Raw genomic sequence first — 27952 nt, forward strand, 5'->3', positions numbered from 1 at the left:
AATAATAATAATAAAAAAAAGATAGAGAGAAAAATAGCGATGAGAAAAATGATGGAGGAAAGAGAGTATAAATTTGGAGTGGGCTTGGAAGGTGTACCAATGAATCTGAAATCCAAACCCAGTCCAAGTCCAAATCCATGGGCCAAACGGGCCAAAAAATCCTGTCTGAGACACCCGTCCCCGTGGTTTACCCAAGTGTTGAACGTAATTGCAAGTAACAGAAAAGAGTTGAGAGAGGTGTTCGTCGTCGGAGAACGCAGTCTGAGACTTTTCTGAGTGGAGGCTCCACAAACAAGTCGACCTCCATGGCTGCCAAGGCCTCCCCTCTTGGGTTACCCAAGTCCGGTGCAATTTCCAAGGGCTACAATTTTGCTTCTAGATGGGAACAGGTACGCTCATCATTTCCAATTTACTCCTCATTTCGTTCCATCTTGAATCCTGAAATTTGCTTCTCACTCTTCGATCTCGCTCTTGTCCAAATCCCGCTTCTCAATGTGGTTTAATGCGATGAGATCTGTTTGCTCGACTTCTTCTTTCTCTCTTCCTTTGCGTTTTGTTTGTATTTCTGTCTTTTCATCATCTGTTTATCCGATTTGTGCCCAGAATGCTCCTCTAACGGAGCAACAGCAAGCGGCGATTGCGACGCTCTGTCATGCTGTTGCTGAGCGACCACTTCCCGCTGATCTGGTGAGTGCTCTTTATTTTCAATTTGTTTCTACTTCGCGTTCTCTATTTCTTCATCTCGTAATCAAGTGGTGGGGACTACCAGTTTATACGTTGTGTTTAGACAGGAAAATGTTAATATATATTCTTTTTAATTCAATAACTAGGCCTTCGTGTTAAATATTATTGTAGGCACAAGACCGTATAGGTGGTAAAGAAAATGCCTTGTCTATTTCGGTTAAGGATACTAGCAACGAAGATTCTGATGCTATTGAAGCCGTTTTGGTCAATACCAATCAGGTATTGTATTCTGTACGCTGCATCCAATCTCTTCTGCATTGTTTGTTGTTTTTTTTTTTTTTGTTTTCTTACATTATTTCTGATGGTAACAATCATAATATTCTAGATGCTAGCTCTTGAGGACTAACATTTGGTACATGGGCATTGCCCTGTCTCCTTCCTGTACAGAATTGTCTGAACTTCTTGCATTAATGTTAGAGACATCCCCTTTGATTTCGTCCAATTGAATTTATTTTTGGAATTATTGGAAGCTTTCTCACATTTCGTTACATTTTTAAGAACATATACTAAAAAAAAAAAAAAAAAAAAAAAAAAAAAAAAAAAAAAAAAAAAGAAGAAGAAGAAGAAGAAGAAAAGGGGACAACGTAGGGGCTGGGTAGAGAAACCCCCCCCCCCCCCACACCACAAACACACAATAGGAAATGTATTCCAACGAAGATTTATCCAATTTAAAAAGTGTAGTTTCCAAAAATACAGTTCACACATTTCATTAATTAACGAACTCCCTGTTTCTTATCAAAAACCAAAAGACAAAAAAGAAAAAAAAAAGAAAAAGAAAGATAGAGGTATACTTACTGTTCGATAATTTTCAAATGATGTACAATGCTGGATTATAACAATTTGCTGATGTCTTGCCTTGTGTTATCTTCCTTGGGATGATTTATTTTCACTTTATGATTGTTCGGTTTTGTTGAAGCCATACCACTAAAATTTTTACTCTTCCTAATGAATCTCATGTAGTTCTACAAATGGTTTTCTGATCTTGAATCAGCCATGAAGTCTGAGGTTAGTACAGATTAGATAGTTTCTCTAATTTATCTTGCATGCTCATGACAACGTTCTTGTTGATCATTCTATTCATTTTTGTAGACAGAGGAGAAATACCACCACTACTTGAACTCTTTAACAGATCGCATACGAACATGTGATGATATACTTCGCCAGGTAATATGTTAGTTTTTTTCTGATCAATATGAAAGAATTTTTTATTTAGATATAGCCTAATTTTCTTCGAGAAAATATGAAAAAAAACTCTGGGAATACAAAAAAGGAAAAAAAAAAAAAAAAAAAAACCAGAAGCCCAATTAGCCTAAGAAGTTGCTCCAGTCGAGCAAAATAAGACTACAACATGGAGACCCAAAGCGAGATATGATAACGAACCTAAATGACTAAACACACCGTTTTACTTACAAATTTAAAAAAATTAATTCTCCCTAGTGGCGCATTGGCCAAAGCATGTTTGCTTGTAGCCACATGCTCATTCCATACCCTTTTACCTTGCTTTGATTGTATGCCTTTCATTCTTGCATAATTATTTATTATTCTTGTAATTTTGTTGGCGTATGACTCCTTGCCACTTTTGATGTTTACACCGACCAAAGACAATTTACCTCAAAATGTACTATAGAAGGACATGACTAATTGTCAAATCTTCCTACATGGGTAATATTCCATCAATGTTGTTTTCCCTTATTGCTTGCTGGCATATAACATTTACTTTCTTAAAACGCTTTCCATAACGTTTTTCAAAGCTTTCTTAACTTGTTTTCTAAAACCATTTCCAAGAATGGTGATAGAGGCTACGAGATAGGACGTTTGTACCATCGACGATCCAAGTTTGAGTTGGCTAACTTACTTAAGAGTGAGAGTATGTGTCCCATAATTGTTTCGTGAGTCCCAAAGAAGTTCGATTGTGACACAAAACGGGTACATAAGGGGTTTAATGGAAGGGCTGCGCCTTGAGACTTTGAATTTCCTTCATGTATAAAAATGTTATTTTCTTTAAAAAAGGAAACAAAAATTCTCATTGAAAAAATGGAAAAGATTAATGTTAAAAAATACAAGTGCCTAAATGGGAAAAGTAAAACAGAAAATAATACATAAGATACTATAAAGGAAATATAAAAGTATTCCAATTAAGACATAATCATGAATGGAATAATTTGCAAAGTGTTTGGAAAGAGATCACCATGAAGAGGCATTAAGGTGAGCCGAACCAAAACGATCAACCCAAGTAAGAAACTTGTGGAAAATCCTCTATTTCAGAGAAGAGAACTTTCCCCGCATTAGACCATTAGTGCCAAAGGAGGGCCGACCAACAAATGGAGAATGTTCTCCTTAAAGGAATTGAAGAATACCCACAAAACATTAAAAACTGATGATAGTTTCCACCAGCATTGACTTGAGAAGGGGCATAAAAGAAAAGATATGGATAGTATCCAAGTTTGACATATAGAGAGGGAAAATTGATGGGGATATATAGTGCAAAAGAAGCTTTCTTTGAAGAACCTCAGTAAACCCATTATGCTTGACCCAAATGAGAACATTGATACGTTTATGACTTCTAGTTTTCCATAAAGCTGAATGAACTTCCTTAAGCATAGGTGATGATGCAACCAAATGCTTAGAAAGGAGATTTCACAAAAAACCTGCCCTGAGGATCAAGAGACCATCTTCTAGAATCTGTCATTGCAACTTCCTTTTTTCTAGCTAGACTTCCAAAAAGTTGTTGAAAATCTAAAACCTCATCATCCTTGAGCAGCCTATGGATATGACATTCCACATGTGAGTATCTCATCCCAATGGATAAAAACTGAACCATTGGAAAAAGAAGAAATTTCGAATAGGTGAGGGAAACGAGATTTTAGCAGAGTCACTGATCCATGTGTCTAGCAAAAGTGAAATTCTCCTGCCATTACCTAGCTTGAAAGTAGTAAAACTCGACTTTTCTCCAAATTTTATAAATATTAATCCCGGCCAAAAAGGGAAGGACTTTTCCCTTTGGGGGTAGGAAAATCATGAGTGGGGGAGCGGACTCAAAGCTATGGAACTTGGGTGTGGGTCTTTTGTCGAAATGGAGTTGCCTTATCTTTTTATTTTTTTCTTTTTCGTGAATGGTTTAAGGGCAAGGGTTCTGTTATAAATTAAATATAGTATACCCAACCCGAATCAACATATTTGTTTTGTTTTATGCTCCATAATTCTTCCTCAGCCAAACTTCGGCAAAATAGCATAACAAGTACAAGTATTAGTAGAGTAGCAAAAATGTGTTCCTCGTCATTAATATGTTTGCGGTCCCCTGGACTTTTAGGCCGTGGCCGTTTAGTCCTTGGGCTTATAAGACTTGTACGAAATTTCTCAAAAGTATGGCATTGGTGAAAACTATTCCCATGGTTTTTTGTATCACTTTACGCCGAAAAGATTCTGGTTTGTACATATATTTCTATCCCCATTTAGCCAAAAGAGCCATGTGTATGTTTTCCAAGCCACCAATAATGATTCCACCGTCAAGAAGTGCTTTTTGATTCTTGAATTAAAACCAGATCGGGGCATTTATTATGTATGAATTTCTTTAATGCTACACGTTTAGATTTGTCCCCTAGACCACGAGTATTTCGTAAAATAAATTTTATTGCTAATTAAAAGAGGATGACACACAAAAGTTTAAACTGCTGGAGTTTGAGATGAAATTTTTTGCAATGGTAGACCGCAAATTCCAGCAATAAAAGAGAATTTAGATCAAGTTTTGGAAGGAGAGAAAGCAAGATCTACCACTTTTGATTCTTGAAAACAATGCCGTACATCTTCGCTAGAATATAAGTTATTAAGGGCTTCCACAAAAAGATCCTCTGAAAATTGCTCAACATGTTCTGGATCCAGAAATGAAAAATTTGAAGCCTCGCTACATACATTGACAATTGAAGCAAAAAACAGATATTATTCTTAGGAGTGAGAGGGCTGGTAATACCTTTGATAAATTGAACATTTGAGCCAAGAGAGAGATAGTTGATTGTCAGAAAACCTTCCATGTATAAAAAAACATGTTCTTGCCATGCTTGTGCCCTAAATTTTTAGAAAATGATGTGTCATAGTGTTTTTATTGTGTCGTATCTGTCTTGTATATGTATTCGTATCTGTGCTTCTTAGTCAGAAGGGCACCAAGCTAGATCAAACCTTTGACAAATGAAGTTCAATTACTGTGATGCTTTACAATGGATGAATGAATGGTTGGAAGTTTTCTCACAACCGAAGCACATAGGGCAGGTGCTTGGAGAAAGAAACATCTTTAGGTTCCTTGTATGGATGGTGGCTCCCACTTGGTCTATTGCAAGATTACTTCCTTGCTGCAAGATTAAGGAGAGTTAGGCTTTGCAGATCCCATTGAAAGAAACAAGGCCTTGTTGGCTAAGTGGCACAGTGATTTGATAATGAACCTACTCTTGATAAAGGTGGTAGAGAGCAAAAATGATAGTTAGCATTAGACTATTTTTGTTGGATGCTTGGTGTGGCCAAGTTGGGCCAATGCATAACTATCCCAATCCTTTCACTTTTTACTAGGATAATGCTGAATGCTGAGGATGAAACGAGTCAAATTATATTTGAATTGTTACAATGTTAATATCTTTTTAATTTATGCAAGAATAATGAAAGAAAAATGTACAAAACTTGATAATTATGATCTAATTTATTTTTTTATTATTTGAAGATTTGTTTTTGTTTTTTGCGTGATAATGAATGGGTTTGATGAAATAATGGAATTATCCAATTTTTTTATGTTTTCTTTCTCATTCAGGTAGATGAGACGCTGGACTTATTTAACGAACTACAATTGCAACATCAGGCTGTAGCAACAAAGACTAGAACGCTTCATGATGCATGTGACAGACTGGTGTGAATTTGATCTCTATTATTTTATGATGGTTCAATTACCGAGACGTATTTGCCACTATATTCTAGAATCATGTTTCTATAGCCTAGAACAAAGGGTTGACAAAGATTTTATAAATTAGAAGGCCATTAGCCTCTAGATGACAACCTATGTCTTTTCCTTTAGCTTGATAAGTTCAATTGGAGAATAACCATTATTCTCATTTATTTACTATTAGATAACAAGTTAGTGACTACAATCTATTGGCACTTGGTCAATTTGAGAGAGTCTAATAAAAAGGTACTAATGCTTAAAGAAACATACTCTACATTGGAGTGACAAAGAAACTGGAAAAGTAATAAATATTCATAAGGAAAGATTAAAGCATCCCAATTAAGATTAATATCAGTCAGAGAAATCTAGAAAAGACTTAGCGAGAGGACACCAAGTAGAGACGTTCAAATGAGCTGAATCAAATTCACCAGTCCTCCACGAAAAATACTTATCCTAAAAAATCCTCAAATTTCTTTCCATCCATAGTTCCATGAGAAGATCTTTGATCCCATTGGACCATAATAAAAAAGGCTTTGAAGCCGAAAGATCCCACGAAGAAGTTGATGAAGATTGTCCCTTGAATGATAGGAGAAGATCCAAGAAACTCTAAAAATGGAGAGAAGCTTGTGCATACACTTCAACGAATAAGTGCAGCAAAAAAAGATGTGATGTAAATCATCCCCACGTTCATAGCCAAGAGGGCAGACCGAAGGCTCAAAGCAGAATAAGGAAGCTTCCTTTGCTTCGGTCTCAAAGCAGAATAAGGAAGCTTCCTTTGCAAGACTTCAGACGTATTTAAACTTCCAATTAATAAAATCCCTAAGAGAATGTTAATTCTCTTTGGATTTTTTTTGTCTTCCATAAAGCCCAAAATTAGTCATTGTGAAGGAGAAGAATCTGTAAGTTTCCTTGTTAAGGACTTCACTGCGAAAGAACCAAAATGTTCCAAGGACGATTTTCTTGGGGGTTTAAGAGAACCAGCTTTTAAAGATGAAAAAATTCCCGCCAAAGATTGCGGTAGAACTTCCTCATCCTTGAGCAACCTCCTTTCTTGGAGCCTTGTAATTGTACTATCAAATACCAGATACTATTCTTCGGAAACAATCCAACAGTGATTGGTTTGTCCAGTCTAAGTCCCCAGCTTGAGTGGATTTCTCTTTGCAACTCTAAGACAGTTAAAGCTGCTGAATTGATGACCTTCATCTTCCCTGTGTTTCGATGTTAAAGGATGTTCAAGTGTTTTGCTTCGGTCTCTGTCATGAAGTTGTGGTGGCTCCATAGTTGACAACGGTATTCTTTGTGACTCTATGATTAACCTGGGCCTTGACATATAGAAGACCGCGTTCCACTGGCTCCTTTACCTCTTTCACTCTCTTTTGGAGAGTGGACAAGTATTTTAGTGCCCCCACGCGGGGGTGTTCAACATTCTCAATTAACGGTATTTCTGTTTACCATCTCATACTCGGCTTTTGAATTGACTCCAAGATTTGCTTGGAAGGCGTATAATGTCACCTTCTGTGGGCATTCAGATTTTTGATGGCCCCCCTTTCATATGAAGCAAAACGAGGGCCTTGACTTTGACTATAACTATTTTGGCTGTGAGGTCTCCGCCATGGAATCCTACCTCTCTATTTGGAGGACTCGTATTCCTCTTATTTTCCTTCGAGTCTGTCACTTCCCCCACCCTTGGGGGAGTTGGGTCATAAATTCTTATTTCCACCACTTGCGGATGCCTGGTTCACCTTGTCTCTTGGGGTTGATTGATATTGAGATCAAACAGGTGTTCAACGGTAGCATAGGTCTATGCTTGGTTCACCTTGTCTCTTGGGGTTGATTGATATTGAGATCAAATAGGCGTTCGACGGTAGCATAGGTCGTGGAAAGGTCTTGAACTCTTTGTTCGTAGAACTTGATTTTCGCCCACGACTTCAGCCCCTCAACAAAATCGAAAACCTTGTCTTTCTCGGACATATCACGAATATCTAACATAAGCCTAGAAAACTGCTTAACGTAGTCTCGGATACTGCCAGTATGCCTCAACACTTTTAACTTTCTTCTTGCGATTATTTTTGCAATCTCTGGGAAGAACTGAGAGTGGAGTTCTTGTTTCAAGCTATCCCAAGTGTCCACAATACATCAACCATCTTGAATGTCCATGTACTTGGACATCTACCACAACTTTGCATCGTCGGCTAGATGCATTGTTGCCAACGTGACCTTCGCTTCTTCTACCACAATATTTGTGGCTCGAAAGTACTGTCAAGGTCGGAGTTAAAGTTCTCTAGAACCTTGACATCTCAAACCTCACAGAAGGGCTTGGGCTTTGGGATCTTTATCTTGTTTACTATACCCCCGATTGAGGTTTGGTTCCCCACCGCTCACATGATAAGGTTTAATCTGGCGCTTAAATTTGCCACTTTAGCCCTCACCACCCCAAGGGCTGCTCTTAAATCCTAAGATGTTTTTGAGACCATCTGAACGATTGCTGGTTGGGCCTTGTTTAAGCCCTCGACGCGTTCTTCCATTCGGGCAACAGAGCCCGTTGAGCAATCCCTACACTCGAAGCTACCAGGAGTTATGACCTTGTTTTCTAGGGCCTCGACCCTAATCATTAGTTTGCGGAAAGACATTGCTTCAAGGCGACCTGCCATCTTGTCGATCTTGTCGGCTTTAGCGGCTATTTCATTCATGCAATACTCAAAAAGCTCCATTCCATCAGGAACTTCACTCATGTAGAGTAACTGCTCTTCGATTTCAGCCAATCGGTTAGCCTGGGACTTGCCCAATTTTCTTGCAGCGGACATGTTTGTGTAATACTTCCAAAGAGTCGACTCGTCTCTAATACCACCGGTCATAATCGCACTCTTGTGGCAACGGGACAACGATTGTGCGGCACTTGTTCTAATCTAGAGAACAAGTCAGTCGTGAGAAATTTGAATTTTGCGCAACGTCGGCATATGCTCGAGCCTCAGGTCATGTTTGAGAGAAATATTTTAGAAAACATGAGCGAGGACAGACGTTGAAAACAATTTGAAAAAAAACAATGTTATAAGTTAAAGCGAGTAGGCAACAACTACTTTTATAGCATATAACCCGGGCAGGAAGAAGTGTCAACTAGTCATTATCTCCTATAGTACATTTTGGAGCATTTTAACCCTGACGAGTATAAACATGATTTTGGTGAACGGTTATACACCCCTATATGGACACAGCATGAAATAGTAAAGGCCTAAGATGAAATCATGTAAAAGGGGTTTCGAATGGGCATGCGGCCATGGATAACACGTCCTGGACAAGCATGAATAGGACATTCGACATGCGGCCATAGACAACACACAACACACCTTGGACAATTTGACTGTGACACTTTGCATGCAGAGTTGGTGATGGTTGAAGAATCTTGTAATGATTTTCTCTTGCATGCCTCTTCCATTTAAAGGATCAATTTAAGATTTAACTTTGATGCCTCTTCAGTTGAAGATTTAACTTTGACTGACAAATGGTTGCGGGATTTCAGTCGTAGACTTATCTTTGGCAGACAAATGTTTGTTGGATTTCAAAATCTCTTTGTCAACTTGATGAGAATTTTTGTCTGGTTATTGGTTGAATTCTTCAATTCCATGGAGTGTTCTGGAAACAGTAAATAATGCATCTTTATTTGTTGGGGAGGATCTTCAGAATCTGACATCAATCATTTTCCTTTGCTTGAGCTCAATGACTGTGCAAGTCTGAAAACTTTCTTGTTGGGATTCTCTATCCAAATCTTTTGCTGCTTTCATTTTACAAGATATTTAGCTTTTCAGAGTTATGGTTCGAAAAAAGTCAGGTTCTTCCATATCAAGCTTCTTCTTGGATAGATCTCTTTGCTCCAGCTTGTCCAAAGATTTTTCATAGTGTTCTCTTTCTAAGTCTGTTGTTGATTTCTCTTTACAAGTTTTATGTTTCCCTTTTTCTTTTCGATATAATTCTCTTTACTTATTGCTTTTGTTTTCGGTTTTCGATTTCATTCCCTCGTGGTGTTTGTATCTTTTGAGCATTATTCTCTTTTCATTTCATCAATAAAAAGTTTCATTTCTTGTTAAAAAAATTGTTTGTATTTGTATTTTTAAATATCTATCATGATTTAAGTCTATTGGAGGCTTTTTTCCCCTCCTTTTATTTTTGTAACCTGTTGACTAGAGAGAAATCCGCACTGCTTCTTTTGCACTATGCATGTTATGAATGTTATGATTATTGTTTCCTATCATAAAAAAACGTTAAAGCAAGAAGATGTAGAAGAGAGATTTAGAGTGCTCTTGCCAACTAATTTTTCTTGTTTGGTGCCAAGTGGTGAGGGATATTATGTTTTTATACGTAATACTATTATGCGTTTGAATAATCTACAACTTTGGCATCTGAAACTTAGTATGAATTTTTCTTTTTTGTTAAATTTTCTTGATTATAGGTCATGGAGAAGCAGAGACTGATTGAATTTGCTGAAGCACTTCGCAATAAGCTCAACTACTTTGATGAGTTGGAGAATGTAAGGTTTGACTTTTGACATAAGAATTTCAATATGAATGTTGTATTCTTGTTCAGATTCTCAAACTGCACAGGAAATTCTTTCCCCTGCATTTTAGATGTTACAGATCATTTTCCCGTCTCTTTGTTCTTTTCTTTTTCTGTTTTTTTGGGGATTAAAAGGGCTGAACTTTTCATGAGAGAGGATAAAAGGTTACATAAGGGAGGTTAAAGGATTTTTACCCAAATTGACATGGATAAGGAAAGGAGAACCATTACAAAAACTGCCACTTCAAATTTACAAAAAATGATAAGGTTAAAAAACATTCTATTTACCCTGAAGATTTTTTTTTTTTTAATTTTCTGTCCATCCATATAAAATCTTCATCTATTTACTTTGAATATCCTTCTTTTTCTTCCCATCCTTATAAAATCTTCATTGATTGGTTTAATGACATTGGAATAGTGATAAAAAAAAAAAGGTAAGGGTGAATGGCTTATCCGAGCAGTTTCCACATTTTTCTTGATCCTCCACTCTTATACTCAATGCAGATGGGAGTGAAGCCTTCTAATTTTCCTATTTGATTGATAAACTCACACCTTAGAGCCAGTATTTGATCATGTGTTTGTAATTGATAGCTTGTGTTACAAATCTCCCTAGCTTTCATTTTAAGTAATTACTGGCAACGTTTTAAAATTCTTCCATCCTTTTAGTATATAATGCATTTGAGTTTAATTCGTTCTTAAATTTTGCAAATTGTTTGCAGATTACTGCCATCTTTTATTCCCCAAATATGAGTGTTGGAAATGAAAATTTTCTTCCAATGCTGAAAAGACTTGATGACTGCATATTGTAAGTTCTTAAATGAGGTCTTTTGCTTTACTTACGTTGATAGTATCATATTTTTAACTTTTCTTTTGTTTTCTTCAGATTTGCTGAAAGTAATCCCCAATATGCTGAATCCAATGTTTATTTGCTCAAATTTCGACAACTCCAGGTCTTTTAATGTAGCCCCTATTGCTCTGATATTCTTTCGTTTCCCTTCTTCCTGCAGTTCACTACGGATTATAACAGAGATTAGAGATGAAAGTGAAGGATTTAGATTTGTAACCAATACCTGACTTTTCTTATGCAAGTTCATAAATAACAAAGGCCAAGAATATTGTTTATAGGATGCATTCAAGGACAGAGATTAGAGACGAAAGTGAAGGATTTAGATTTGTAACCAATACTTAACTTTGTTTATGCAAGTTCATAAATAACAAAAGCAAAGAATATTTTTTATAGGATGCATTAAAGAACAATGGGAGGTAAAAAGAGGTGAACATGTTTCGCTCATGCATCATCTTTTAACCCATGCAAATTCAGCTCCCAAGCGAATAGTTTATGCTCGCCGCTTGATTAACACATTTTATATCAGTTTACTTGTAAGCAAGTCACATTTGTCCATCTTTTGCTGTTATGATAGCCATGTACATATACTTAACTCTATATTTTATCTGTATACAGTCTCGGGCACTTGGTATGATCCGGTTTCATGTTGTTTCTGTTCTCAAAAGTGCTTCTTCTCAGGTGAAGAAAACTAACTCTTTTTCACTGATTATCTACAAGTGCATATATGATTGATACCTGCATGATCAGACACAATCCTAGAATCTAATCATTGTTAGATCTTTCTCTCTGTTTTTTAAACAAGAGACTAAATATCTTGTCAATTCATTGTTAGATCTCTTAATTGTAGTAGCTGTTTCCTCTACCAGGTTCAGGCAGCCATGCGTAGTAGCAGTGGCAGTAATAATGCTGTTTCCGAGGGTGTAGAAGCATCTTTTATCTATGTGCGATTTGAGGCAGCAGCAGCTGAGGTAATGATTTAGTTTACATTTGCTATGAAATATCTTGTCACTCTATTCTTTTAAGTCTAAAACAAGTTGTCAGCTGCTGTATAAGGAAGAGAGTACTGTCAGGACTACAAATTTTAAAAACCCTTACAAGCATTATAGCTGGATAACATTTTGTAGTATACACGACTAAATATTGTAGTTGTGTAGCTCAAACCGGTGCTGGAAGAAATTGAAAGCAGATCAACAAGGAAAGATTATATTGAGATCCTTGCAGAATGCCATAGACTGTACTGTGAGCAACGGTTCTCCCTGGTGAGCTCACATTTTAGTTACATTGTAGTCTTCGGATAGATGGTGATGTGTCAATGCCTTACTTCTCGTATTGAATCTTTTGTAGATAAAAAATATAGTGCATCAACGGATATCTGAGTTTGCTAAGAAGGAGGCTCTCCCTTCATTGACTAGATCTGGATGTGCATATCTGATGCAGGTAATATTTCCTTGTATTTAAATGGTATTAAGTAGATAAAAGTTGAAGAAAGGTCCTAGGTGATAGGTTCTTAATTTTATGTCTATTAGCTATTTGGCTCCTTTTTGTATGCCCCTTGCTTTTTTTCATTTTGTATTATTCCACTTTATTTCAATGAGGTCCAAAGGAGGTTCATATTAGTAATCACTAGACGTTGCCTTGTCTTGTCTTTTACCATTCAGATGTGGATAGAATATGTACATAAAAGTCCATTTCCAATTTACCAACATAACCTTCGATATGGTGAGTAGGGTACAATCATACCAGAACTCATTCATCAGACCCCATTAAAACTTTCAATTTAGTTGATTGTAGTAGTGCGTTGGATCCCATTAGAACCTTCAATATGGTTGAATGTATGTTGAAGTTTGTATTGAGTGAAAACTCATGCTACTTTTCTTACGGGTCTTGACGCTCTATACTTTCTCATTTATTCTTTTAACTTCAATCATTGTCTTCCCTTCTATTTTTGAAATGTTGATTGATTAACTTCTATGGATAAGTTACTGATTCAAGTGTTTTCTTATTATTATCGATTGTAGGTGTGTCAGCTTGAGCACCAGCTCTTTGATCATTTCTTCCCATCTTCTTCGGATAATGTTTCGAGCTTGGCTCCTTTAATAGATCCGTTGTAAGTAAACTATCTAATAATCCTTATCATTAATAGCTCAATTGGGTAAAATATATATCTTTGACCAAATGGTCAGAGGTTTAAATTTTCATTTTCACATGTTGAATTCTAAAACAATTTGTTTTAATCATGAAGGAAAACATTCAAATAGCCGAAAGTTCACTTCAAAAGATTTAAGATGGGTATGGATATTCTAGACAAAACAATTACAACGAAATATTTTTTATGCAATAGGAAAGAAGGGATTCATTGAAAACAAAATATGACAAGGGATATGTGATACCTTTGAATTTGGAAAGTATATTGTTGGAAGGACCGAAAGAGGTGTCGCTTGTAACTTCCTAGGATTGTTATTTATATTTTATTTATAAGAGATGGTCAATGTATTAGAGGCAAAAAAATAAGCAGACAACTTAGGGGTAGTTGGTTCTTGCTTTTCTTTTTTTGGTGGTTGTTTCATGAACATTTGGTATCTTTTTATATGTCAATGAAAATTGTTTTTGTTATAAAAAAAGAATTTATATCATTAATATATACAATTTTTTCTTGGATAAGGAATGAAACTTTTCATTGAATAAATGAAAAGTCTAATGCTCATGGATACAATGGAATGCTAGTCACAAAAAATCAATTGCGAAGGCATGATGAAAAGAAAAAATAATATAACGGAATGCTAGTCACAACCGACGAACTAAGCATTAACCTGCCCCCTTTCGGAAGATTGAATGATTCCATTTATCAATGCTTCTCCATAATTTTGTCTTTCACTGGTTGCCAAAATGTGACTGAATTTGGATGGCCACCTAGATAAAGAAAAAGTAATACTTCCACCTCACATCGATTCCACAAATGATTTTTTTAGACACTTCCAGCAGCTTTGAATCACCCACATTGATTCCACAAATGGCTGATTTTTCCAAGCTAACCTTCAAACCTGAACAAACTTCAAGCAAGGTTAACTGAAAACATTCAACATATCATCATCATCATCATACTATAGTCTGAATCGGAACCTTCAACATATCGTCATCATATCTACAAAGACAGCAAGGTATCATCTGCAAATTGAAGTGTGGAAACATGAATTCTCCTTTTTCCCATTGTAAAACCATCAAATAACCCATTTGCTGCATATTATCAATCAAAGCATTGAGAACTTCCGAGACAAGTAAAGATAAAAAGGGAGAGAGAGGATCCCCTTCCCAGTACCGCATGAAGCCACACTTGCCCCTCTAGTTCTTCCATTCAAAAAGATGGAAAATTTTGGATATCTTATTCATCTTATAATCCGTGGATCCATTTGCCATTAAAATTCTTTAACCTGAACACACCTTAAGAAAGTCCCAATCAATAGTATCAAAAGCTTTTTGAAGATCAAGTCCCCTCAGTAATGGACTCTATACATGGTCATATGCGGTCAAACAACAGATCTCCACCCACCTTGACACTCATCGATAGATTTCTTGCCACAGAAGGCCTCCTTGGAAAATTCAGTAACGCTAGGGTTCAAAGACTGAATAGACCTACATTTGATCATTATCCCATTCTACTATCCATGGGTTGCTGTAAATGGGGTCCCTCACCCTTCCGATTTGAGAATATGTGGCTGAACCATTATGAATTTTTGCTAATGGTAGAATACTGGTGGAAGAATACGCCCCTCCATGGATGGCCAGGGCACGATTTCATCAACAAACTTAAAAGACTAAAAGGAGTCCTAAAGAAATGGAATAAGGAGGTTTTTGGTTGTCTTTCGACAAAAGGGACCAAATTGCTAACCGAAATTGCCCTCCTTGATCAGATTGTGGAAACTGGCTCCATCACACTAGTTCAACACACACAGAAAAAGCTCATGAAAGCAGAACTTATTTCGTTGGCAGTAAATGAAGAGCAATCTTGGAGACAAAAATGCAAAAAACGATGGTTAGAGGAAGGTGACATGAACTCCAAATTTTTCCCTCGTACCATGGCTACAAAGAAACAAAAGAGTACCATCATGAAAATTCTATCCACACAAGGCATAAGTTTAGTAAACGAAGAAGAAATTGTATCAGAATTTGTGTCCTTTTACACGTCTTTATACACAAAGGACATTGCCCTTTGCGAATTTCCTCATGATCTTAACTGGAGTTCTATTGATCAACAACAAGCTGCCTCCTTCAAGGTCGTTTTCACTGAAGAAGAGGTGGGGAAGGCGATTCAACACCTGGGCTCCAACAAAACTCTAGGACCGGATGGTTTTACCTCAAAATTCTTTCAGAAATGCTGGAACTTTATGAGAGCTGATATCATGAGAGTATTCCATGATTTTTTCGAAACGGAGTTGTTAATGGCAACCTGAATGAAACATACATACGTTTGATCTCAAAGAAACTGGATGCTCGCACTGTTGCAGACTTTCGTCCCATAAGCCTCACGACCGGTCTATATAAACTCATAGCAAGGGTATTATTAGAACGCCTTAAAAAGGTTCCCCCTTCACAATAACTGGGCAACAAACAACTTTTGTTGAGGGGCGACAAATTCTTGATGCATCCCTCATGGCCAACGAACTCATTGATGAATGGGAAAGAAAGAAACAAAAAGGTGTAGTCATTAAACTTGACATGGAAAAGGCCTTCGACAAGGTTGATTGGACTTTCCTCGAAAACATTCTTGTGGCCAAAGGCTTTGGCCCAAAATGGCGAAGGTGGATTAAAGGATGCATCTCATCCATAAATTTCTCCATCATCATCAATGGAAGACCGAGAGGGAAAATTTATGCCACACGGGGCCTGAGACAAGGAGATCCTCTATCCCCTTTTCTCTTCATCATGGTAATGGACTGTCTCAGTAGGACAAAAGCAGAATACGAAGGGCAGATAAAAGGTTTTCAGATTGGTAATGAAGGCTTGAGCATAAACCACCTTTCGTTCGCAGATGATACAATCTTCTTTTCTGATTTGGTGAATGCCTCTTCCATAAAAAACATGATTGAGACAGTAAAAACCTTCGAAGGATTCTCTGGACAAAATATCAATCTCCAAAAAACAAAGATTATGAGCATCAATATTAGCACAAAGATTATTGTAGAATTTGCTAGCATATATGGTTGTAAAAAGGGAGAATGACCGAATATGTACCTAGGACTACCTCTAAAAGGAAATCACAAATCCTTTTCCTTTTGGAAGATTATTATTGAGAAAATAGAAAGAAGGTTGTCAACATGGTCATCACGTTATACTTCAAAAGGCGGAAGACTTACCCTAATACAAACCACATTATCCAACTTCCCTACTTACTACATGTCTCTATTTGAAATGCCACAAAAAGTGGCCGCGGATATAGAAAGACTTTTCAGAAATTACTTGTGGAAAGATGGCGCACACCTTGTTCGTTGGAATATTATAAACCTCCCAACATAAAAGGGAGACCTCGGTCTTCTCTCGATAAGGAAGAACACAGCTCTCCTCGCCAAATGGATATGGAGATATCATCATGAAGAAAAGGCCTTATGGCAAAATCTTATAAAGGCTAAATATATACTCTTACATCAAGCAAAGATCACCTCCCTCCATCTTCTACAAAAGGGCCTTGGAAGTACATAAAGAAACATCAAAATCTCATCACCAACCGAACTCGCCATAAGGTGGGGAATGGGGGAAGCACATCATTTTGGACCAACCCATGGATTGGAAACACCACGCTAGCTTTGAAGTATCCACTTTTGTACAGGCTCTCTCATAGCAAAAATGCCACGATTAAAGAAACGTGGAATGTTGTCAACAAATTTTGGGATCTGAAGCTTGGTAGGAATCTAAAGGATAATGAAGCAACGACGTGGGCCGAATTAAGCCTTGACCTTGCCCCTGTGGTAGTGTCAAACAATGAAGACTCACTAACTTGGCTCCCCAGTGAAGACTCACTAACTTGGCTCCCCAGCGCTGACGGGGTCTTTTCTACAAAATCCTTGATGATGGACATGAGGGAAAAAGTAGAAGCACTAAATCCCACGCTAGCAAAGACAATATGGAAAGGATATCAACCTAAAAAGGTGAAGTTCTTCCTTTGGGAAATAGCGCATAAAGCCATTAACACAAGTGAAAATCTTCAAAAAAGAATGCCTTACATCATTCTCTCTCTAAACTGGTGTCCACTACGCAAGAAAGAAAACGAATCACAAAGTCACTTGTTTATGCAACGCACATACACTCAAAATTTTTGGACAACAATTCTTAATATATTCGGATGGCATCTCACATTTCCTAGGGAGGTAAATGATTTTTTGGATATGGCCTTAACGTACCACCCTTTCAAGAACGCAAAAGCCCTATTATGGAAAAACCTCATTATGACTTTCTTTTGGAATCTGTGGAAAGAAAGAAATCAGAGAATATTTGCAGAAACGACACAGACCTACACAAAACTTTTCGACAATGTTGTTTACCAAGCTATATCTTGGTGTAAACTGTCTAATATTTTTACTTCCTCCAGTTATACCTCCCTCATTACAAATTGGGAAGGTCTTTTGTAAACATCATGGATTATACATCCCTCTTGTAATTTTTACTCATCAATGAAATTGTCTCTTCTTCTTCCTTGCTCTACACTCCTTCTATGAAAGCATCTGACAACTAGAAATGATGGAAGGCATAACTCTTTCAAAGCCTTTTATTGAATTTTCATTACTAGATTTGTTTAAATTTTGATGCTTTATTTTTCATTGTTAACTTTATTGTTCTTGTTTCACTCCCTTGTGGAATTTGTATCTTTTGATCATTAGTCTCTTTTTATTTATTCAATGAAAATTTTAATTTCTGGTTAAAAAAAAATAATAAGAAGTTTTTCAATGATATTTGATTTGGTTGTTTTTCATGCTCTTGGAAATTTGTTTACAAATCAGAAGCTAAATAAGCTATAATCTTTATTCTTGATTTCTTATTATCAATTCCTCTCTTTCTAGCTTTTTGGGCAATCTATATCTGTCTTTCCATTTCCCTCTGTTGCTTAAACATGTTGGCTTTCTGTTCTTTTGTTTGCTTCTGCGTTATTTTGATTCCTCTATTTCGCTATTGTTTTGTACTTTTCCTTTATCAATGTCATTGTCTCCTTTTGAAGAAAAAATCAACATATTAGGTCTCTATAACTTTTTGTGCAGGTCTACATACCTGTACGATACATTGCGTCCTAGACTTGTTCATGAAACAAGTTTGGACTTTTTGTGTGAACTAGTAGATATTCTTAAAGTTGAAGTTTTAGGAGAACAACTCACTCAATCAGGAGAATCGTTAGTTGGATTACGTCCTACACTTCAAAGGATTCTAGCTGATGTTCATGAACGATTAACATTTCGAGCTCGAACACACATTCGTGATGAGGTAATTTTAATACTAGTAATTTCATTTATCCTTTGGTATGTTTTACTCTAATAGTTATATGAGGCTCATTTTGATAGCTATTTGATTTTGTTTTTAGTTTTTGAAAATTAAGCTTATAGACATACTTTCCTTGTGGATTTCTTTGTTTTGTTATCTACTTTTTTACTTATGTTTTCAACAACCAAGCTAAGTATTGAAAACTAAAAAAAAGTAGTTTTTGAAAATTTGTTTCGTTTTTTAAATTTAGCTAAGAATTCAAATGTTTCCTCAAGAAAGATTAAAAACATGGTAGAAGGAGGGCAAGGAAACAAGCACAATTTTCAAAATGTATTGTTTTAGTCTCTACAGAAACTAGATTTCTTCAAATAGATCCTTTCTTCATTATTAGTAATGTAACTAAAGCTAATTGACTGACAGTGAAATTACTTAAGTTCCAAAATTTTAAACACTATCTCCATTTTCCAATATTACCGGTATATAGCTTTTTGATGCTTGGACCAAATTTTTATTTTGGGATCAATAGATTTCTTATGAATTTGAACATAAAACTTTGCGATTTGTTATTCAGGCCACCTATGATTCCTCGATGCATCCTCCTCCCAGCCATCTTGTCTTGACCCCTTCACTGCCAACAACAGGAAATGTTTGGTGGTTCCTCTTAGTGCCGTATCCCATTTTAGAGTCATTTGGAAAAAAAAAAAAAAAATCTATTTTTGTAACATGGTTGAAAGGAATATGAAGTTTTTTTTAATGTAGTTTAATAATTTATTTTTTTGATTTGAAATAATGGGAAATTTATATCAACACAAAATGCAAGGCACAGCCTAGTGGCAGTGGATGAGAAAGTCCCTTCTATTAAGACCTGATAAAGCTTATAGAAGCAGAATAGATCAACTGTAATAAAAAAAGAAGGCGAGCAAAGTAGTTTTCTATTGAAGGGTGCCTTTGCTTTGTCTTTTAGATCTGCATGCAAAACCCTTGTTTTTAATATTGACTACGAGCTTGTTCTCTGCCATTGTTAACCAAAGAGGAATGCGAGGAAACAATTGTTCATAACATGATTGGAGAAGTTGTGGGTTGGGGAGGGTGAGGGTGAGGGGAGGAGAGAGAGCATCTTTCTATATAATAAATTTTGTAAATAGTTAAGTTATTAATGAAGGACATGTTATTTGTTGCGATATCAATTAATGATGCTGGTTAAGCTCACTTTATCACCCAAGCGACAATATATTGGTATTAGTTAGGAATCAAAATTTCAAACTAGGGGGTTCTAATTGATGTAGTGGATTGTTAGTTCATTTAGGGCTCTATTTGTATTTTTCCCCGAGTATTTAATACTTAAATCTTGTTTATGTACTTATGTTACAATTAGTTACTGCTGGTTAATCAGAATTAACCAGTGTAATCAAAGCTGATTAGCACACGCGTAGCCTCTATATAAAGGCCCTTGCTTCCCTTGTTTTGTAAACTTAATTTTAAGATTGAATAAAACTGGAGCACAACGCTGGTACGGTTCCACCACTAATTCAAATAATACACCCTTAGTTTAACATGTTATAATATAATTCTAAGGATTTTCTTTTAAATGTTTTTTTTATACACTTTTAACTGTTGTGATTGTGGGTACTTCACTTTAATTTTGTACTTTATTCTCCTTTTTTTAAAATAAGAATTATATACACTAAAGAGCTACCTCTATTTTTTAAGTTAGAAAATGGAAATTAATTTTTCGTTACTTTCGATTGTAGATTGCAAATTATTTTCCTTCCAATGAAGACTTGGAGTATCCAGAAAAGCTTGAGAAAACTGCAGGGGAATTGTCAGAAAATACTTCTGTAAATCTTCTTACCCTATATTTGAACCGTCTTGTATACTTGTGTTGATTGCTTGTTGGTGTTTATGCTGCTAACAAATTACCTCTACTCTCTTCTGGATTAATACTGTTATGCATTCAAGATTTCATTAACTCTATTATGCTTCATCATATTACATTATATAAAAAATGTAATACGATGATGCAGATTAAGCAGAACTATATATTATATTCCATTATCTTTTGTGTGTCCTACTCAGTCCTTATGAATGGAAAAACAAGTGGCAGAATCAAAGCCAGCCACTGTTTCAGACAAGGAGACCTCTTTTTCTCTTCCTTGTCTTTTTATCCTAGTAGCTGATTGTTAGCATAGGCTAATTGAAAATGTAGTGGTAGATGAGCTGATAGAGGGCTTCAATGTAGGTTTTAGCAACACGTAAATATTAGACCTCGGATTGCTGTTCCTACCTAAATTGTAGACCCCTTCGCTTTACATTCCGTCGGCTTTATCATTTGTCTTGCATGTGTAGTCCTTCGGTGGCTAATGTTTTGATTCCTTGTGGGAGCTCTCCTTTTTATTTGATTTCGGCGTCCTTTGTCCGATAGGGAAACAACGGATGTTTTTACTCTCTTATCTTTGATTGGAGGGTTTGAGCTCAGGTCTGGAAGGAGGGCTATTCGTTGTTGGAGTCCGAGTCCTATTGATGGCTTTTCATGTTGCCCTTTCTTTCCTTGGTTGATGAACCTTCTCCCTTAGTGGATCTATTTTTTCTATTCGTGAAGGTGAAAATTTCTAAGATCAAATTCTTTAGTTGACAAGTTATCCACATGCGAGTTAATTCCCTTGATAGGCTTTCTAGAAATTCTCTGATTGGGTTGTTTTGTTGTATCCTTTTTGAGAGGGCAGAAGAAGAGTTGGATCTTATCCTTTGGAGCTGTGACTTTGTCTAGTTTGCTTTGAGTTTCTTCGTGAGATGTTTGGTTTTTAGTTTTCTAGACAGAAAGATTATTTGGAGATGATTGAAGAGTTCCTTCTCCATCTATTCTTTCGATTGTGTATGGGGTGAGAAATAACAGAATATTTAAGGGTCTTCAGATGGCCGCTTGTGATGTTTGGTTCCTCTCTTGGCTTCATGTGTCTCTTTGGGGGCGGTGATGAAGTTGTTTTATGAATATTCACCAGTTCTCACTTGTTTGGATTAGAGTCCCTTCCTTTGATGAGACTTCCTTTTGGAAACTTGTTTTTTTTATACCATGTATTCTTTCATTTTTCCAATGAAAGTTGGTATCTTATATTATATATATACATTTGTTCATTACTTTAGTCACTGATTGGTGGAGGGCCTTCATGTAATTCCTTTGTTCTTTGTACTTTTCAACTCCTAATGATTAGTGCAGTTTCTTATTAATAAAAGTAATAAATTATGATCTTTTGTGTTATTTTTGAGTTCAACAAGGGTGGAGGATGCGAACCTCCAACCTTTGGGAGATAAGTAATGACTTGGTTAGTATAGCTCATGTCGGGCCATCATCATAGTGTTTGGGTTTGTTATCTTCTTTGATCTGTAATTATTATTTTCCTAATTTCTTTTTAAACTTAGCAATGGTATAAGGAGGAAATATTTAGACTCCTTAAATGGGTTTGATTGCTCTTTCATTTTTACTTAACAATCAAAACTTCAGTTTCATTTTTATGTATGCATTTCAACCTATCCACCCCCCCAAAAAAATAAAAATAAAAAAATAAAAAAGCTGGCATGACCCTATTGTAGGTTGGCATGAATCAAGGTGCACCTAACGCTTGGTATCCTCCACTGGAGAAAACTTTATCATACCTTTCAAAGTTGTATCGTTGCCTAGAACCAGTTGTATTCACTGGTTTAGCCCAGGTACTTGATTTGTCGATCTTAACATCTTATGGTATTCTCATAATTGTAATTGCTTATCTGGCGGGTTTGATTTATACTGTTTGTTGTGATATTTTCCAGGAAGCTGTGGAAGTTTGTTCTACATCTATCCAAGTAAGACAGTGCTAATTAATTTTTTTCAACGGTCATATTAGATATTCAGATCTTATTATACAAAATATTTGATCCTTGTTTGTATGGTCTGAATTGACTGCTGTTGTCCATGGTTTCTACTCTTCAGTGTCTCCCTAAAGTTCTCTAGCAAACTTTATGCTTTTTTTCATGATGTGCTTCCTTTTACTACTCCAGAACGCTAGTAAACTTATTGCTAAAAGATCGTCTCCTATGGATGGGCAACTTTTCTTGATAAAGCACTTCCTCATTCTACGGGAGCAGGTATCCCCTAGTCCCACCCTTTTCTTCTTCTTGATGACTTTCCTAGTTGAAACAGATATTACTTAATCTTCACTTCTTTTATTTTTCCTTTCAGATAGCGAGTTTTGATGTAGAGTTTTCTGCAACCCACAAGGAACTTGATTTCTCTCATGTCCTGGTTGGTAACTTTGAGTTCTACTTTTCCTCTACCTTTGATGTCGATTTTCCTTAATGAAAACTTATTTCTTCATCATCGATTTCTGAAAACACTCTGGATGCTTATTTCTTTTTCACTAATTGAGAATATATCTTTTTTGGATGCGACTTAATCTCATTATATCAGCAGAAGCCCATACACAACCTACAAAATCGTTCTCTTGCATTAGTAGTAATACTCTTTTATTAGACACCGGAGAAATGTCATTGCGTAAGAGAGGTAAAAGTCCTGTTACAATAGGAACATCAGTTGAGCGTTAAGCACACAAATATCATCCCAAAGATGACCTGAAGACTTCTTATCATCTTCTCCTGTTTTTTTTCAATGAAGTTCGTACTTAGTTCTCATTTTTCTTTTGTTTTCTTTATTGAAACGGGGACAAAGTTTTCATTGATTAATGAAAAGGATAAAAAAGTTCAAGGTTGTATTCTTTCTAATCAAGCTTTTATTTAGATCTCAATCTTAAAAAGATTCAAGGATTTATGCTAATGAGAGAATGGTGCATAAGGCAAACGTCAAAGATTAGTCTCATTATTTTTGCATTTCGGCTAAGGAAGATTTTGGACAAGGTTTCTGCCAATTTTTATTTTTCTTGGATCATCCCTAAGGAGTTCAAGTTTCAAGCCTTGCTAATCCAATTGAAGTACACATTCTTGATAACCTTAAGCTTGCTTAATCTTTCCGCAACTGGCAATGATTTTATAATTGTAATGTATAGTTTTAGGCTTATGAGTGTTTGCGAATTTGCATGAAATGATGTGTGAAGCACCAGAAAGTGGGAAGTGGCTTCTTGTAGAAAATCTAATAGTTGGCTTCTTGTAGAAAATCTAATAGTTGGCTTCTGCAGTTAGCTATTCTATTGTTTGCCATATGAATTCACTGTTTAGCAAGAATTGGTTTGTTAATTTTCTTTTGAGATATAACTATGTTGCTGATTTAAATTGTCAAATGTGGATACAACATTAATTGACCATCTGACTTCTTCAGGAGCATCTTCGAAGGATTCTTAGAGGTCAAGCCTCCATTTTTGACTGGACAAAATCAACTTCATTGGCAAGGACACTATCCCCCCGAGTTTTGGAGAGTCAAATTGATGCTAAGAAGGTAATTTGTTTCTTTGCAACAAATCTCACGTGGAACATAACACAATGATTATTTGTAATTAACATTTAATTTGTTAGCGGTATCCTTTCTAACTAGCAACCGTGTAGTTGGTCCCATCTCCTTTGTGTTGAGAGAAAAAAGAAATTGAGGGAGGATTAGGGCTGGCTTCTGTAATGAATGTTTTTGTAACTAAAATGGGCAGGGTAGATATAACCAATTCTTTTTCTATGCCTCCATACCTTCTATATGCTTAACATTAAGTTTTGACAATACTAAAGGAAAAATACGCTTTCGGCCCTTGATGTTTGAGTTTGATAGCATTTAGGTCTTGAGATTTTAAACTCAACATTTTAACTGCTGAAGATTGCGTTAGTTTTTTATTATGGTGGCTAATGGAGTTGAAATGACGATGTTTTTTCTTAATTAAAATATATATTTTTTAATTTTTTAAAATCTGTTTTTTTTTCTTCTTTCTCCCTCCTCTCGTCTTTCTCCTTCCTATCCATGGCTGCTACTGCTCATCACTGTCTCTGGCGGCACCCGCCACTCCATCTTCGTTCCCCTCTTTCTCTCTCTCTTTCTCTCTCTCTCTCTCTCTCCTTCCTTCTTCTTCTTCTTCTTCTTCTTTTTTTTTTTTTGTCCTCTTATTCTTCTCTTTCTCTTCCTCCTCTCTCTCTCTCTCTCTCCCCATTTATCATAGAAAAACTTAGAAGGTCTAGATACAAGATCAGGGTGCAAGAATAGAAAAGATAGTTATGACTTTCTCAGTCACTGTATTACTGGCGCTAGCCAAAACAAAATCTACCCATACAACTCTAAACGCTTGGATTGAGTATGAATTTCATACGCTTGGATTCCAGAAGTGTATTTTTTACTTACATTAATCACTCATTGCTTGCCACATTTATTTCTCTTGCAATGAACTTTTGCTATTTATCTACTTTGCAGGATCTGGAGAAGAACTTGAAAGCGACTTGTGAAGAGTTTATTATGTCTGTTACCAAGCTGGTTGTGGATCCCATGCTCTCATTCGTGACCAAGGTTTGTCATCTTTCCTAATGCTGAAACTGACCTAGCTGCTGGTTTAGGTTGGACCTCTGGGCTCGGTTATGGATACTAATAAGGGATGCTTCTTGAGCTTCAAGATAATTGACCACTTCTATTGATATTAATTTGTGCTATTATAGATGGGTTTTTTTTTCCCCTCGTCTTTAAATAAAGGGAGGGTAACTGACTCTACCCATCCAGAGGTTCTCTCCTTTCTTTTTCTTTATTGTAACAATTTTTCTGGTATTCATTCTCAAGCCCATCAATCCTTCGTCTAAACCCTAAGAAAAATATTATGCCCAATTGTTTGAATCTTCCTCTGGTAGGTGGGGGATAGATTTTAACCAATCCTTCGGAGGTTAGAAACCCGATATACCAATTTTGAGAAAACCTACTTGGTTTTGGTTTGGCCTATAAAACAGCGATATGCTACTTGTATATGAGAGCCTTTAGGCCTGTAAAACAGTGTTTGGTGCGAGGGTTGGTAAAACCTCATTTAGTGAGGGCTTGCGAAGCTTAGATTAGACTTGTAAAATAGTCGCTGTATTCAAGGACTTCCTGAAAGGAGTTTGTTTTCTTCTTTAAGTTTAAGTTATGTATGGTATGTTATCAAATATATGACCCTTAATGTTGTTAGTTTATTCTTTGTAGGTGACTGCTGTCAAAGTGGCGTCAGGCCATCAGAACCAAAAGTTAGAATCAATCTTGGAGAAACCACTAAGGGATCAAGCTTTTGCCACTCCAGAAAAGGTGGTCGAATTAGTTCAAAAGGTATGTTATATAACTAAATGAATGAGGAAAAATCAGTAGTATGAAAGGTGGATTCTTTTAAAAAATGCCATAGAATTGGTGTCTCCCTTTTCTACATATTTCAGTATTTTAGAATTGATCTTGTCTAGATTAAAATGTGTATATGTCTCTGAAATTACTATGTGCAGTCTTTGAGGTGCCGCTAGAATGCAAATCTCTCTAATTTCGTAGGACTGATCACGTGATTAAAGATGACATGACCTGTTTCTTTCTATTTTTTCTGTCCCAGGGCCATTTTGCTTTGACGTTAAATTGGTAGTGCCATGTAGATATGAAGAATTAGACTGACTTGAAATATTTTAGCTTATCTGATCGTATTTCTTTCCTTATGAAACAGGTTAATGCTGCTATTCAGCAACAGCTGCCTATGGTTATGGAGAAAATGAAACTTTATCTACAGAACCCTACCACAAGAATGATTCTTTTCAATCCTATAAAGTAAGTTGATAAAATTTTTGAAATTTTGTAATTAAGTTGTACTCTGACCATGGAGCAGACAGACTTTATTAGAAATAGCACATATTTAGGTTTGGATGCTTGTCTGAGCTTGAAACTAAATATGAATGTCACCTAAGTGACTAAGGAGAGTTCTCTCCAAGAAGTCTATTGAGAATCTGAATACAAGACGGCAACTCTCTATTCATAAAGAATTGAAAAACTATGTATTAGAAAATATAAAAAGATATTAAATGGAATTAACCAGAGCAATATCTAATAAACACTAATCCTACTACATCAGCTAAATCAGGGACCTTTAGAATATTCGGTCAGCCCAATCTTAGATGATTTTTCTTCTCTACCACAAACTTCCACATTCTGGGAAGGGCTATGTAATAGTTACAGTTCGTTCTGGGGTGGAGTAATCATATGAGGTCATAGGATATTGAAATCAGAACACTTAGAATCCAGGACCTTAAGCTTACAAATCCTAGAACACTCAAATCCTTTGAGAATCAATCCTAAGGTTTGGGTTAAATTGGTGGATTGCCTTAAGATCAAGTACAAGTTCCTTAGCTCAAAGCTTGAAGAACATGAGAGGATGATCAATCATACTTCAATATTTGTTGCATATATCTTTACAAGAATTGCAAAGGTTGTAGGGAGCTCTAAGCTTAACAGCTGGAAGGCACAGTCTTTATTTTATAACAATCTGTCGTTTACTACCAAGGGTATGGGGTGGACTCCATCGATGTATGAGATATCAACTCATACTTGGTTGATTCACGTCCCTTTGTGTCGGGTCTAACAAGCATGTTAATGCGCATGGATGTGCACAAAGCCTAAGATGGGGGCTGGTTTGTGCTATTCTAGGTAACTGAATTGAGATCATTTCTTGGGTTGGCTAAGTATTATAGGCAATTCAACACCATGTCTTTTATATCAACAATATCTCATCCCTGTTCTTGAATTAGTTTTAACTCCTATCAAGGTAATTTTAGGTGTAAAAACAATAATGTGTTTGATTTGCATGCTCTTACTACGCAATCAGCTAAGACTTCACTCCGGATTCTCGCAGGGTAAACATAGTGGAAGCTCATCTACAAGTACAAAATTTGCTCAAGGCAGAGTACTCTTCTGAAGAGATACAAGAAGCAATCAATATGACTCCCATACATGTTTTGCAAACTCAACTTGATAATCTCCTGTAGACTGCTGGGCCAAGTTTGATTCTCTCTGTAGAAATTCATCACCAACAGTGGCATCCATTGGCGGAGTTGGCAAATGTCTATTCTTTGTGTCAAGGTGTTGTTTATTTGTGGGGGAAACAGGTTTCTGGAATGATATAATATGGCGTAGCCTTTATGTTCTTATATTTGATTAATGTATCTAGGCCATAGGCACTTACAGTTGTAGTTGGTGCCTCCTTTTTTAGAAACATTGCTTGGGAAGTCAAACTTTACATGAATAACTTAGTTTAAAAACTTGTTCTACGATCATTGATAATATGCCACCCACGGCACAGTTTGATCATTGTGGAGATAACCTTAAATTTTTTATACTCAATTCTATCTATAATTGGCTAAGGATATGTATGAAAAGGAAGAATGTTACCAGAATTTTGGAGTTCACTCTCTCTTGCTCAAGCTAAGACCTGTGTTCATGGGTTTAATTTGGGTAGAGGAGCTTCACCATAGTCTTGAAAATTTTCAATATA

General features: G+C 36.2%; 1 protein-coding gene across 1 annotated transcript; it reads left to right on the forward strand.

Annotated features, from left to right (window-relative positions):
• Positions 1-201: 201 nt before the first annotated feature.
• LOC111800264 (sec34-like family protein) lies at positions 202-27768 on the forward strand. The gene is made up of 25 exons (XM_087126074.1): positions 202-389; positions 604-687; positions 856-963; positions 1705-1749; positions 1834-1908; positions 5537-5632; positions 10110-10187; positions 10933-11018; positions 11097-11163; positions 11676-11738; positions 11927-12028; positions 12215-12319; positions 12405-12497; positions 13079-13167; positions 18305-18524; positions 20273-20359; positions 22110-22226; positions 22326-22358; positions 22554-22640; positions 22735-22797; positions 23824-23940; positions 24889-24981; positions 25639-25758; positions 26135-26235; positions 27314-27768. Exons 1-25 carry the CDS (start codon positions 306-308, stop codon positions 27444-27446), a joined length of 2346 nt encoding a protein of 781 aa, XP_086982200.1. The 5' UTR covers positions 202-305; the 3' UTR covers positions 27447-27768.
• Positions 27769-27952: the final 184 nt, after the last annotated feature.

This window comes from Cucurbita pepo, chromosome 8 (assembly GCF_057944985.1).
Source record: "Cucurbita pepo subsp. pepo isolate OVF chromosome 8, ASM5794498v1, whole genome shotgun sequence".
In the NCBI taxonomy this organism is placed as follows: Eukaryota; Viridiplantae; Streptophyta; class Magnoliopsida; order Cucurbitales; family Cucurbitaceae; genus Cucurbita; species Cucurbita pepo.

Excerpts from the sequence above, each read along its gene's own strand:
- LOC111800264 (XM_087126074.1), top strand. The coding sequence starts at position 306 with ATGGCTGCCAAGGCCTCCCCTCTTGGGTTACCCAAGTCCGGTGCAATT. Across the intron at positions 10,188-10,932 it reads ACTTTGATGAGTTGGAGAAT|ATTACTGCCATCTTTTATTC; the intron begins GTAAGGTTTGAC and ends AATTGTTTGCAG. Across the intron at positions 12,029-12,214 it reads TTGAGGCAGCAGCAGCTGAG|CTCAAACCGGTGCTGGAAGA; the intron begins GTAATGATTTAG and ends GTAGTTGTGTAG.